At 50.1% G+C, this 15,035-nt stretch overlaps 1 protein-coding gene across 2 annotated transcripts in view; it reads right to left on the bottom strand.

The window, feature by feature from the left end:
* Positions 1–15,035, bottom strand: part of RIMS4 (regulating synaptic membrane exocytosis 4) — a 58,879-nt gene that overhangs the window by 4,796 nt on the left and 39,048 nt on the right. Inside the window, exons 2-5 of one of the 2 annotated variants that reach the window (XM_055266422.2) lie at positions 14,753–14,894; positions 1,489–1,601; positions 1,087–1,188; positions 316–455 (exon numbers count right to left, since the gene is read on the bottom strand). In XM_055266422.2, coding sequence (XP_055122397.1) covers positions 316–455; positions 1,087–1,188; positions 1,489–1,601; positions 14,753–14,894 — 497 coding nt within the window. The remainder of the gene's footprint in view (positions 1–315; positions 456–1,086; positions 1,189–1,488; positions 1,602–14,752; positions 14,895–15,035) is intronic. The other variant, XM_055266423.2, reaches the window with a different exon arrangement.

The raw sequence follows: 15,035 nt of genomic DNA, 5'->3' as shown, positions 1-15,035 counted from the left end.
ACTTGCTGTAGGCAAAACTGCAAATACTTTTCCTGCACACGGCACACATTCCACTGGCACCAGAATGTTACCAGGTAGGTACTATTAGGGTCCCCTATTTACAGACGAAGAAACCGAGGGTCAGAAGGGAACTTGTTCAAAGTCGCATAGTAAGTTGTGGAGCTCAGTTCAGCCACAGTGAACTGAGGGCCTCACCTATTTCCTCCAGGCGAGGCCCTCCAGAGACACCCCCCGCCAGGGGTACCCTCCTCTCATTCTGGTACTGTGCATATGTGCTCGTGCACACACACACGTGAGCGCGCCAATGCCCCTCACCTGGAGGACTTTGCCCTGGGGACTCTCGGGAAACAGCAGCACCTGGTTATACAGTGGGTCCAGCGACTTGCGAGCGACTTTGGTCTTCTTCTTGGCAATGCAGATGCCATTCTCTAGCAGGTAGGCCTTGATGTAGGCCGCTGGGGACAGAGGCCAACAGGGGTGAGTTCTAGTTTGGCCCTCAAATGGTGGGCAAAGGGTGCAACAGAGGGAGGCTGCCCACCCTCTGCTGGAGATAGGTGTGCCCCCATGGGGTCTGGGGAGGACGCACCAGGACACATGGGGGGTGGGCATTTGGGGGCGGCAGGTACAGCTGGGCTTGGGTGCAGCCTGCCCCACCTCCTCTGGTGGTCCTCACTGTCTCCACCCTTCCTTTGCTCACTCTGTGCTCACCTGTTTCCTCTCTCAGTCCATAATGTGCCCACCCCCTCCCTGGCTTATGCATCTATCTGCTGACCCACTCACTCACCAAGCCTGAGCACCTACTGCATGCCAAGAACCCTGCTAGGCACTGGGGTATAATGATAAGCTGGAAAGATGGTCCCTGCCTCCCAGGAGCTCAGTCCAGTGGAGGAGAGGAACAAGGTCAACAGACAATCTCAACTGGCTCTTCAAACAAACCCTAAACTACCAGTTCCACAGAAGACATTAGAGTTGGGACAGGGGGTCCCCACAGTTGGGCCCAATTTTCTCTCTTCAAGGCCCTCAGTACCCATCAGGATATCCTCCCTGACCTCCCCCCCACCTTGCAGGGGAAGGTAGGCCCCAGACCTGGCAGTGTCTTGGAGCCTGGCTTGGCTGTCAGTCCCCGAGCCTGGATAATGTCCACTTCCAGCTGACCGTTCCGCTCCTGCAGACCAATCTCCACATCCCCTGGAAGAGGCACCAAGAGATGAGACTGGGAAATGGTTCAGAAGCTCAAGCTGGGACTCAGCTCTTCTCCTTTACTTAGGGCTGAAACCCCCTTCCCCTGCTCCCAGCCCAGAATAAGACCAGAACCAACTCCCACCAAGTGCCTAGGCTCTGCTGAGGGCTTGAGAGTGTGCCCTGGGCTCTAGGCGGCATGCGCAGAGGATGGATCAACAGGCAAAGGGGAAGGAGGGAGAGATGCTGAGCTTCTGGTGTGACACCCACCTCCCCTAGTCCATTTGAAACCAGCCTTGGGGCACTCACCCATGGGTGTGGTGGCCAGGGTCTGGCGGCCCACAAACTGTGCCGGCCCCATGCTTCCCAGGAAGTCACTGAACTGGGCGTCCGACGCCAGGCAAACTCCTCCATAGTTAAGGCTGCAAGAGGAAAAGATGAGACAAAGCAGACATTCCCAGTGGTTTACCGACAACTCTGCACTCAAGCAGTCAACCTCCACGAAATGGATATGCTGATACTTCCCTCTTGGGATGGAGATAAGTTTTACCCAGTATCTGGCTCATGTGGTTTACTGCCTTGATACTCAAAGTGTGGTTCAGAGACCAGCAGCATCAGCATCACCTGGGAACTAATTAGATACATAGAACTGCAGCCCACTCCACCCCCAGCTGCTGAATCAGAATCTGAATTTTAACACGAGCCCCAGATGATGCCCTTGCACGTGAAAGTGTGAGCTGCACTGCCAACGGCTCTAGACTCTGAGGGGTGCATTTCTTGCGGCTGCTTGGCTACCTAATATCCACTTCCCTTCCTCTGGTAACAAGATCTCAAATTTTCTTTACGGAGCCCCCTCCCCATGGCACATGATCACAGTGGGGTGGAGGGAACAGCTCCTGAGACTGGGCCTCCAGCTCAGCCTGGCCAATCAGGGCATCCCTTCCCCTTGGCCAGTGATCAGCTCAGAGACAGGCACGTAGCCCAGTTCAGCCAACGAGAATCAGGCCTGGAAGCTTTGTTTGAACTATGGGGAGTGAGACGCTCTCTTTCCCACCAGACTTGAGCCCGAGATGCAGGACTGGAGCTTCTGGTGCTATGTAGCTACCATCTGGATCCCGAGAATGAAACCATCAAAATGACAGCATTGTGTGAGCTCCTGGATCAAGCTCTGCCTGAAGTAAGCTACTTCATCTTTTGGTTACGTTAAGTCAATATCAACAGCAACAACAAAGATAATTTTATTATTTTGCTTAAGACAGCTTTAGTAAGTTCTCCCCACTCCCTTCACTTCTCTAAGTATCTCTTTCCCATCTGTGAAATGGGAATAATAATGTTCCCATCTCCTAGGTCTGTTGTATGAAGTGTGATGAGGCGCTAAGTACCATGCCTGATGTGCCCCTGTTATCCTGAGGACCAAAGCACTTGCAACCCATTTTCTCATCTGATCCTCACCACAACCACAGGAGGTTTTCTTTTGTTGTTTTTCTTGTTTTTGTTTTTTTTGAGACACAGTCTCACTCTGTTGCCCAGTCTGGAGTGCAGTGGCATGGTCTTGGCTCACTGCAGCTTCAAACTCCTGGGTTTAAGCAATTCTCATGCCTCAGCCTCCCAAGTAGCTGGGAATACAGATGTGTACCACCACACCTGGCCAATTTTTGTGTTTTTAGTAAAGACAGAGTTTCATCACATTGGCCAGGCAGGTCTCCAACCCCTGGCCTCATGTGATCCACCCACCTCGACCTCCCAAAGTGCTGGGATTATAGGGGTGAGCCACCACGCCTAGCCCAAGAGGTTGGCTTTTGATCTTTATCACCATCATTTAAATAAGAAACACATTTGCCCAGCAAAATGGTGACCCTATTCCCTGGCCAGAGCTGAGGCATGCAGAGTTAGAGGCTTAACCCAAGCCAGGCCAATCAAAACCTCTCTCTGGGAAATAAAAAAGAGAATCCTGGAGACTAAAAGTCACAAGAACTGAGCCACATAAATGGCCTGCCCTCAGGCAAAACCTATAAACTCTACTAGCTACCCAGTCTTGGCTGCCCGATTCTTCCCTGAACCATTTGAGGTCCCTCAGTGTTCTGTTTTTATTTAAGTTATCTGCAGAGTTAATGGCAGAATATTCAGCCTGAGTGCTCTTCCTTTTCCTGATTTCCTACGACCCCTGGCCTGCTTTCCCCATTCAGACAGTAGCCAGGGTGTCCTACGTCGGCTGCCTGAGAGAAGGAATGACCCAGCAGGAGGTAGAGAGCAAGAGACTTGGGCTCTTGACTTTTCAGTTCCAAATCTAAGAAACAGACTTGAAAGAACAGGTACAAAACTAGGCTATCCTGCCCCGAAACAGACAAACCCTCAGCCTGGGAGAGCAGAGGAAGTCAGGCAAGGAGGGAAGACAGCTGAGATGCTGCAGGATCCTTGCAGACAGTCTGTAGTCTGCAGCTGGTGAGTGCTGGGGGATGACAGAAAACTCCAGATAGGCTGGGGGGATCTGAAAGCAGAGGAGACTTGCACCCACCCTTCTTACTGGGTGGAGCTAAGGAAAGGGTAGAACACTTTACAGAAATGGCTGCTTGGGCTTCTTGTCAAGTAACCCCCTGGGAGATGTCTGAGGCTCCCTGTACGTCCCTCTGTACCCTAGAGAGGAACATATGATCCAGGTGCACTGGAGAGAAGGGCAGATCCATAGAGGTCTGGTGGTCTGGGCAAAGAGAAGTAGCTGAGACCAATGGGAAACAATGACCAAGGAGCAGACAGTAAGATCATGTTCCAGGAGACACCAGAATGATGGATGATGATCGAGGACCACATACTCTGTCCCCAGTGTCTGAGCACCACAATAATAGCAGCCAATGCTACTGGACACGAGCCCTCACTGACATTCAGCTGGTACACCAGGTGTTATGGCCAGCATCCATTTGATCCATTCATTCAACCAACAAATGTTTACTGAGCACATACTATGCACTCTATTGTGTCCAGGCACTATTCTGGACACTTAGAATATGTTAGTGAACAGTGATTCCTGCCCTTGAGGTGCTTAGATTCTAGTGACATATTACACACAATTAATATCATAAACATTACGGTATGTTAGAAGGTGGTAAATGATAGAAATCTTAGGAATAAATAAGTAGAGAATTAATGTGGGCAGGGGGGGATGTGGGCAGCAATACAAAATAGTGTGATCAGTAGCTGTGACTTGTGCTTCTTATTAAATACTTTGACTGTTACCCTGGGCCTGTTCTGGAGATTTACATGGATTCTCTCTACATAAACTTCCCCAGGACACAGGCATAACGTTTGGGAAAATCCTGAACCAAGTGAGTCTAAGTTTTCAGCAAACAGAGGACACAGCAGGACTTGATACAGAGATTAGCAACAGCGAACTCCCAGTGCTCACTAAATGCCACAAATGTCAAAGTGCTCTATACTTAGTAATTCATTTCAGTCTCACGGCAACCCTATGAGGTCAATACTATTACTGGGCCCATTTTATAGATGAGCTGGAGAGTTAAGAAACCTGCCCAAATCACACAGGTACTGCATGGCCCCACCCTATCCCTCGGCACTCACCTCTATACTCCAAGGCTACCTGCTCTCACACCTGCCACTAGGTCTGAAGGCTTATTTTCTGGCTGTGAGAATTCTGAATTTTGCTGGGGGAGCAAATTCAGCCTGTCGCACAGGGCAGGCTGGAAGCACCCGAGGGTTCATGCCCCAGAAGCAGCCCCCACCCAGTGACAAACTGGGAGTCTGCAGGGGGGATAATGCAGGTGAATGTTCACCCAGCCTCCCAAGGCTCCACAGTGGGCCTGAGCTCCAGCTGCCCTTAGTGGTAGCAGGCTCGATGACGCATCCGTTATTAGCTCCCCTCTCTTCCCACCCCATTCCTTGCAGCTCCCACACTGGGGATTCCTGGGATGGCCTGCCAAATAACCAATTTCCACTTGACTCTTTGAATCAGGGTCTGCTCTGGAAGAAGCCAAACCAAGACAGAAGCTGAGTGGTATCTGAACCCAGAGAGTCAGGCTTCCAAGTCTATTATCTTAACAATTATGCAACAATGGTTTTTTTTATAGACAGAAAGTAGGAAAAATAAAGTCACTTAGGTGTCTGGGGACTAAAGGTGCACCCACTATTCTTGCAAAACCAAAGACCCTTAATTAACAGCACAGAGGCTATGGTCTGGACCAGGGGTCCCTAACCTTTTTAGCACCAGGGACCAGTTTTGTGGAAGACAATTTTTCCATGGACTGGGGCAGGGAGTGGGGATGGTTTCGGGATGAAACTGCTCCACCTCAGATCATCAGGCATTAGTTAGATTCTCACAAGGAGCTCGCAACCTAGATCCCTCCCATGCACAGTTCACAGTAGGGTTCATGCTCCTATGAGAATCTAATGTCGTCACTGATCTGACAGGAGGCAGAGTTCAGGCGGTAACGCTCGCTCACCCACTGCTCACCTGCTCTGCAGCCTGGTTCCTAAAAGGCCAGAGACCAGTACCCCTGGGGGAGGCCCCTGGGGTTGGGGACCCTGACCTCTTTCACACTGGTGACGTGGCCTTTCCTCCATGCCCCTGGGTCTCTTTTCCACCCTACCCTCCCAGCCATCTAGGGGGCCAGGCTCCATTTTGTACGGAGTGTCTGGGCTCCAAAAGCCTGAGAAATGGTGGCGGTCTCACGGATTCCAGGCATGGAAGGAGCGCAGCCTCCCAGGCAGAGGGAGGCCCTCTGCAGCCTGTAGTTGAAAGTTTCCTCCAACATCATCATTGTCTGCTTCTCAGTTCCTGGTGGGATTGTGAGCAGACAATGGGGAACTGGCAGGCCTGGTAATTAGCGGTAATTGTTTATAATATCTGGGCGGCTGCCTGACTTCCTATCCCAGGGAGCCTTGCTAGCTGCCAAGGAACCCGGCTGATGCCCCAGAAACCCTGAATAGGTATCACGTCCTCCTGGGGGCTGGAGGAAGGAGGAATAAAGTGGTGGCTGGGCCCTACTGGCCAGAAATCCAACTGCGGTTCTTCCCTGGAGTACGAAAGAGGGCAGAGGCTGCAAAATCAAATCTGCCTCTACAACTCACTAGCCAACTGCTTGCTGTGTGACCTCTGACAAGTTGTTATTGTCTCTGCATTTCAATGTTCTTATCTGCAAATGAAATCACACTGCCTCATGGACAGTGTCTGGCCTTTTCGTTGGCCAGTGCCTGTGCTGTCTCAGTTTCAAATGTTTTTCAAAATTTCTGCTTGTGGCATCCATGAGCACAGGGGTATAAAAGAGCTTACTGAATTAAGTGCTGCATATGTGCTACAACTTTGACAAGTCCTTGTATGCAACAGGAGCTCAATAGATGTTCACTGCCAAACCATACAGCAGGACTCACACTGGGGAAATAAAGGATGGGGTAAAGACTGGATTTGGCATAACGCAGACCCCGGATGCCAGTACTGTACAACCTGTGGCAAGTGTCTTAACCTCTCTGAGCTGCAGTTTCCTCATGTAGAAAATGGGAATAAATAGTAATCACCTTGCTGAGTTGTTGGGGAGAGTCAGAGAGCTAGTGTGGGCAAGGTGCTTAGCACAGAGGACCTGCTGAGTGAATCAAAGGGTGAGAAACAATGGCCTGCTGGGCCTGCTGCCTGGCCTGGGAGAGCCTCCTTGCCACATTCTTGGCATTTTCATGGCATTTCAGATTCTAGACCTGTTAGTAAGTACCATATCTGGACGCCTGAGAATAAGCCCAAGCCATTTTGGGGAGTACTGCAGCAGCGGGTCCCTTCCAGGGATGTGTGCCACTTGGACAGGTGCAAAGCCCTGAAATAGGATTACAACCCATGTTCTGCTGGCCTTTTATTTTGTGTTAATGGTGAAATGAGATTCCCTGCATTTCAAATCCTGTTACTTTTGTTTGTGGAGCTGAAACCCATTGGTCTTTTATTATTAACCTCTGAGCTTGGTTTGGCCCCTGGATTTTCTGTGTTCTTGATGGTGAAAGAAGTAACTGGGTCACGCAGGGGTTTGACTCCATTCTCTTCTCCAGATGGATCACTCGTCTCAACAGCATCAGAAATTAAAAGGTTGCACAGCCCTTGTGGTGATTATGGGTTATGTAGTTCTCAAAGGTTTAGGAATTTATGGGTTCCCTGTCCATCCATTCGCTACATGCTCGCCCGCCCATCCATCCATCCATCCATCCATCCATCCATCCATCCATCGATTTATCCATCTATCCATCCATCTGTCCCTTCATCCATCCATCCATTTATCCATCCATCCATCCATTTATCCATCCATCGATTTATCCATCCATCCATTTATCCATCCAACCATCCATCCATCCATCCATCCATCCATCCATCCATCCATTTATCCATCCGTCCATTTATCCATCCATTTATCCATCCATCCATCCACCCATCCATCCATCTGTCCATCCATTTATCCATCCATCCATCCATCCATCCATCCATCCATCCATCCATCCATTTATCCATCCATCCATTTATCCATCCACCCATCCATCCATTTATCCATCCATCCATCCATCCTCCCACAAACTCACCAAGGCTACAATACAGTCAATTCTGCTGTAACATGAAATATACATTTCTAAAAATTACTGTGCAACGCAAAATCTTGCTATAAAAATCACAGAGCTTATGGGAAAATGGGGTCAGTGTCACATCAAAAAAAGAAAAAGGCAAGAATGCAGTAAAAATGAAAGCATGGTTTTAAATATGTTAAATGCTTTAGAAATGCATAAATACTACAATAAAAATGGCACTTGACCTTGAAAACGACCTGCAGTTTGCTTGTGGAAGTGGGTGTCAGAAGAGGTGTAGCCTGTGAGTGATTGTGAGGTGGTGAGGGAAAAACTGAAGTCAATGGAAAGTTGTACCACCAGGTGTGGACGGGTGTGGCTTATAATAGTAAACTGACGGTGCCGTGGATGTCTGAGGCGCATGTGTTTTGTGTATTCTTATGTGGGTGCAGTTTTCTTCATTCACCCAGTGCTCCTTGTGGATGAAATTGCACCTGAACAAATGCAAAAGTTACGTTATGCTCAAATTGTTCCCTAATACTTGAATCATGTTGGAACAAATTCTCGTTTTCAAAACAAGCACTGTAGCAGAATTGCCCTGTGCCAGGATATACCATATCACACAATCCTGACTCCGACTTCTCAAGCATTCAAGATATTTCCAAGCCTGACCACCTCTATGAGACTGTGTGTGGCTCATGGGTGCCAAGCCAAGGATTTATGTTTTTATTTGTCAAAAACTCATCTTGAGCCAAGCACTGATAGTACTATTTGTCAATGTTGCTCCATTTAATCCTCTTAACAACTCTATAAAAGCTAGGTACTTGTAATTAATACCCATTTTATAAAATGGGAAACTGAGGCACAGAACTGTTAAGTAATTGAACCAAAATCACTCTGCTAGGAGTGGCAGACCCAGGACTTGAACCTGGAGAGTCTGGCTCCAGCATTCACCCTCCTAAGCACTACGTTATACTGTCTCTATTTGCCCTGAGGGGACCTCAGCCTTGCCCAGAGCAGAGCACAGGGATTTGCAGGCCAAAGCTATGGTGTCAGGCAGGCCTGGAACTGAATCCTGACTCCACCACTCACTAGTCGTGGAGGCACATTCTTCACTTCTCAGAGCCTTGGTTTCCTTCCCAGTAAAACAGGAATAAAGAACAATAGGATAATCCCAGTGCTGTTGTAAGTCTTAAATGAGATAAATGCCTTAGAACAGAGTCTGGCATAGTCAAATGCTCAAGAAATACTAGTGCTTATAAAACAAAACAAAACAAATCCCTGTCTCCTAGCCACAGCTGCATCCAGTTCTGCTTTGTCCTTTGGGCACAGGAATGCTGCTAAATATTAGAGGTGGGGAAGAAAAGGGGGTTCTGACCACCCACCCAGGCTCTTGAGCCTTTGGTGATTAGGAAACAGCCTTGGCAGAACTGTGACCCTGAGCCCGGGTTCAGTGGCCCTGCCACTGCCTCACACTCTGCTTCCCTGGGCTGTGGACACAGTGACCCAGACACTCAGAGACCTGGATGCTGATGACCCAGACATCTCGGGACAACAAAGAACAGAGGCAAGAAGCAGGTGGGTGCTGGGAGCCAGCCTGGAGCGCTTCTGGGTCAACAGAGAGGATGCCAAGGCCCTGGATTCTGTGTGCTGAAGGGGCGGGAAGGAGTGGAATGTATGCATGCTTCTGCTCACACACACCCACCCATTATTCATCAGAATGTGCAGAGCACCAACTGTGGGCCAGCTAGACAGGCACTGAACTCAGTGTCTAGTGGGACAGACAGACACACATGTGACAATTAAGATAGAGAGTGAAGGGCACTGTGGTGGGGGAGGGACAGGGGACTGTGAGAGCTGCTGATACAGCCAGAGGAACGGTAGGCCCTACCCGTTCCATTCCACTTCTGCCCACGCCCAGGACAGACATTGCTAATCAACCTCAGCTCTCCTGCCAAGCCTGGACTTGGCTCCAGAATCCTTCTCAACACAGCACTCCAGGGAACCGCTATCAATTACTGGTGTTGGCACATGAGATACAGCCTTTGTGCCAGTTCTCAGCTGAGGTCTGGAGAAGGAATGAGTCAGAGGGTGAAGGGGGAGCAAGGGTAGAGAAGGAAGTACCAGGTAGAGGGCGCAATGGATGCAAAGACCTGGAGGTGAGAAAAGTGAAGGGTAAAGGTTCGGAGTGGTGGAGTCCCCATATGGATGGGGACTGGGAGAGGCTGGGAAAAGTCAGAAGAATAAGTGCTGGGTGGCAAACTGTGGTGTTCAGACCAAAAAGGAGACCTGCAGGTGTCCACGCAAGAGCGATGTATGGCCTTGACCAGGAGATGGAGATGGGGAGGAATGGATGGATTCAAGAGATCATTAAGAATAAAATGGCACAGCATGATTATGGATTGGGAATGGATTATGGATTGGAGAGGGGGAACTGTCTGCGAGAACCCCAGATTTCTGGTTTGGGCAGCTGGGGAGACAGTAGTCCTGTGCACCCAGGCAGTGTAGCAGGCTCTGCTGGACCATCCCCACACCCCTTATTATGTCAGTGCTTGCTGACTTCCAACCGCCAGCATCTGCATGCCTTTGCCCAGGCTTCTCTGGCCCCTGAAGAGCTTCTCTGGCCTCAAGAGCCTATTTTACCACAGGAAGAGCCAGAGTTAACAGGGAGCAGCCACTGCTCAGTAACTGGTTAAGAGCTGGAATGTAAATACCTCAGCTCCCTCACCTCCTGAGGAGGTAACTCCCAGGTGCATGTTTCACACGGGTTCCCAGAGTTCTTCATCAGGATTGGCTCTGGTTGCCCACCGGGAAAGCTGGCTTCTTAAAGCATGCTTTATTGGGTGCATCACCTCTCTCCCACATGCTCCTCTGCTATTATTTTCTAGAATCACCTCCCAGGTGAATCACTTGCACTTGAACCCGTGTCTCAGGTCTGGTTCAGAGAAAACCCAAACTAGAACACACAGTCAATAGGGAGTATCTCAGGATTAGGGCAGGTGGGGAGGAGTAAGGTATGTCTGGAAGGTTCTGTTCTCATGGTCCCATCTCAGAGGGCTTGAGCTCTAGCTCCTGCCCTTTTCCTGGGTGAGATGGGCCTGGCCTGGTGGCATGGCTGGTTGACTCTCCATCCTTAACCCACAGAGCTCCAATTTTTGATCAGGCAGAAACAGGCTCAAGGAAAGAAAGCCCTTCCCCAGCCCCAGGGGATCAACCACAACTGGCCCAGCATGAGGCCCGTGGTGTGGAAAGAGAGAGGGGCTCTGGGTCCTTGATGGCATCCTTGAACTACCAAACCATCCTGGAAGCCTCTACTTCCAGAAATCTTGATAAATGCAACCATTAAATGAGAAAAAGAATATAAACATTAAAGGCAGATACCCAATGCCCGGATTTGAATCCCGGCTCAGCCACTGACTGGCTGTGTGACGTGGGGCAACTTATTTACCCTCTCTGAGCTTCCATTTCCTCATCTGTAAAATGGGAATATTAACAGTCCCATTGTCAGGTTGTTGTGAGAATTAAATGAGTCAATATAAGTAAAAGCACAGCACAGTGTCTGCACATAGTAAGTGTTCTCTGCAAGAGTTGGCCATGGCCATTATTACCATTAAGCCAGGGCTTCTCTACCTTAATGTACATACAAACCACCTGGGAGTCTCATTCAAATACGGATTCTGATTCAGTGGGTCTGGGATAGAGCCTGAGATTCTGCATATTTAACAGGCTCCCATGCCAGTGTTGCTGGGCTGTGGACCACACTTTGAATAGCAAGGGCTGAAGCCATTGTCCATTGGTATTACATAACCCGGGACTCAAGGCATCCTCACTGACAGAGCGACCCAACCCACAGGCACCCCTTCCCCATCCCTGACACCTGGCTGGGAACACAGCATTTCCCAAGTTTTCTATACCTGTCCTTTGCAGCTCTCCCCACACTGCTAGTTGCTTAGTCAGTGCCCAAGAGTAGAGGCTCATGGAGGACAGGGTGTCTGAGGTACCCGACCCAACTGCCTGGCACATTCTAAGTGCTCAATCACATCTGGTGAAATGGAAATCCTGTGCCTACTTGCAGGAATACATATGCCTGGTGATCCAGCACAGTCAGACAGACCCAGCGGTGCCAGGGGCTGCAGCCTTGCAGGGGCTGCTCAAGTGAGGCTAGCTCCCTGTAAGCCTCAGCTGGGCTGGCAGAAGACCAAGAGTGGGGAGAGGGGAGAACAGTCCCTTCCTGTTTCAGAGCCTGGCATTTGGGGCCAACCAGTGCCCAAAATGCCTGCAGAACAAGGAGGCTGACCACAGCTCAATGTCCCCACCCGTTCCTTCTGTGTCCCTACCTCACCCAGGTGCTGGGCAGGTGGCAGCGCCTGGCCTGGCTGGGATCCACCAACACTCAGCCCCTCTCAGGAGGTCAAGACTGTCCCCTGCTGCTGGACCCGTCACCCTCCAACCCACCTGATACCTCCTCAGTTGGGCTCAGAACACCCACCTCAAGCCTTTTAGTAATCGTAATCCTCACAGCCAACACTTACTCAGTGCTTACCCTGTGCTAAGCACTTTATAGACACAACTGTATTTGGGGTGGCTCACTATATCCGTTAGAACGCAACTGACCAAAACAGCAACATAGCCAACAAACAGTGCCTTAATTAACAACAAACAATAATAGCTAACAATTACAGAGCCGGTCACTGTGCTAAGTTCTTTTACATGTATTAACATATTGAACCCTCACAACTCTGTAAGTGTCTGCACTGTTACTGTCCCCTTTCTATAGATGAAGAAACTGGGCTCAGAGAGGTGAAGTAACTTCCCCAAAGCCACACAGCTACTAAGAAGCTGAAATGAACCACACACCAGGGCAGTCTCATTCTTGAGTCCTAGCTTTGAACCTGTCTGTAATTAGACTCTCTGGTCCCTTAAAGCCCATTACAGCAAACAGTAACAAGAGCCATGTTCCAAACACCTGTCACCTGCAGGCATCACCTCATTTCTTCCTCATAACGCACTCTGATAATGCTCCCCTTGGTCATGCGGCCTTTCTGAGCCTTCATCTCCTCTTCTATAAAACAGAAATGAGGGTTTGACTTCTCTGCTGCTGCTCACTGAAGCACGTTGCCCTTCCCACAATCTAGTCCTCCAGACCTGCTGACATCTCCAGACCTGAGGCTGACAGATGTTTACTGGCCTCAAACATTAGAGAGGCCCACTGATGTGCTCAAGCCCACCCAGGGGCATGAGTGGCGGAGCCAGGATTAGGACCTGAGCTTCCTGACTCCCTGAGACTCACACCTGTCAGCGGGGCCCCACTGCTCCCCAGATGCGAGAATATCTTCCTCCAAGTTCTGCTGCCTTGCCATGTTTCTCAGGTTAAAGAAAACACTGGCTCCCTTCCTCCTCCTCCTCCTCCTCTCCCTTCCGCTGTCCTCCTCCTGTTCTCGCCCACGGGAAAGTCTCGCTAGGAGGTGGGTGGAACAGCAGCATCTGCTAAGGCAAGGCCATTCACGAGGCTGAAGATGCCCAGTTTAGGAGGGGCTGGGGGTGGGGAAGGCTTTTAGCCAGCAGGAGCCCCCAGCTGAGGGGCAGGGCCAGAATGAAGGGAAGCAAAAGTGGAGGCCAAGCCCCAGCCCCACCAAGGCTGTGTGTCTGTCCTTGCACAAGTCACTTGGCCAGTACTGTTCAAACGAATTTTCTATGATGATGGAAATGTTCTATTTTCTGCACCACCCAATATGGTTGTCACTAGCCACAAGTTGCTAGCGAGCACTTGAAATATGGCTAGTGCAATAGAACAGAAAGTTTCATCTTATTTAATTAGCCACATGCGTCTAGTGGCTACTTTTCTGGACAGTTGTGGAATTTAACTTTTCTAAGCCTCAGTCTTGCCATGTGCACAAGAATCATGATATCCCACCCCACTTCCCTGACTTTAGACGATAGCTAGGACCATGAAGCGATGCACTGCTGGGAAATAACCCCTGGCTGGGAGTCAAGACTCCTGGGTTCCAGACCTGGTAACATGCTTCATGATGCAGAGTGAGCCCCTTAACCTCTCTGAGTGCCCTGGTCATCTGTATGATAAGGAAGTTGCTTTGGATGAAAGTTTCTTTGATCTAGGGATCCATGGATGGTTTTAGGGGACTCTGATGACCCCTACAGTTATGAGAAAAGCATGTTTGCAGGACTGTGTGTGGGAGAATGAGGGTGTACATGCACTGAGGGCTGTGCGTATTGGGGGAAACTGGGCCCAATGCTTTCCTGAAATTCTTAAAGGGGTCTGTGAAAATAAGAAACCCCTAGTCTAGGTGAGTTCCCCTAGGGTAAAAGCTTTTTAACAGTGGGGTTCTCAGGCCACACTCCCAGAGACTAATTCAGCAGCCTGGATGTGGGGCCCTGCGAGCTGCATGGGTAATGTGTTCCCGTGATTCTGACGCGAAGCCCACAGAGGGAAACGCTGGCAAGGAGCTGGCCACACTACTGTCTAGTGAGCTGATGCTCAAGAAATGCCTTTATAAAGCAGTAGTATATATTTTTCAAAACCAATGGGATTCAGGAAACTAAAAAAGTAAAGAGGAAATAATGGTGATAATAAAACCCCTCTCTACCCCCTCCTTTATTTCTTAAGCAGCACTAATATACAGCACTTAGTGCCAAACACTGCTTTATGCTGTGTATAAATATTACCCCTGCATTATATGGATTGTAAACGTCTAATCCTCATGACATCCCTATGAAGCTGATGCTGTTAATCCCATTTTACAGATGAGGAAAGTGTGGCATAGAGACCTTGCCCAAGGTCACACAGCAGGAAAGGGGTGGAGCCAGGATTCAAATCCAAGCAGCAGGGCTCGCTCTCCCTCGGGGCTTTGCTGTTACACTGCCTCCCTTCTGAAGTTGGGGGATGAACCTGGAGCCCTGAGCTGGCGCCTCCACAGCCTGGAGCTGCCCTAGGGCTCCCAGAGGGGTTGCTCAGTCCCTCCCGTGCGCCACCACAAAAGACTGCAAGAGCCAGGAGGGCTGGTGGCCCCACACTTACTTGCCCTCCGAGCCATAGCTGTTCATGCTGTCCTCAATGGACTCGTGGCTGGCCTGGCGCAGCGTCCGGCTGGGCATCTCCACTGCCAGGCCCGTCTCCGTGCTCCTCTGGATGGCCCCCTTCAGCCTCCGGCTGTCCCCTTCTGGGCAAAGTGGCCAAGAGAGATGGGGAGAGAGACACAGGTGGGAGGGGGACAGAGAGAAGAGTCATCTGGTTAGCAGTGTTTCAGCAGCTGGGGGCTGTCCAGCTTCAGCCTCCACCCCCAGCCCATCAACCTCCTCAG

Source organism: Symphalangus syndactylus, chromosome 24 (genome assembly GCF_028878055.3).
Source record: "Symphalangus syndactylus isolate Jambi chromosome 24, NHGRI_mSymSyn1-v2.1_pri, whole genome shotgun sequence".
Lineage (NCBI taxonomy): Eukaryota > Metazoa > Chordata > Mammalia > Primates > Hylobatidae > Symphalangus > Symphalangus syndactylus.
The sequence above is the reverse complement of the archived record's forward strand: the minus strand, read 5'-3'. Positions and strand labels throughout refer to the sequence as shown.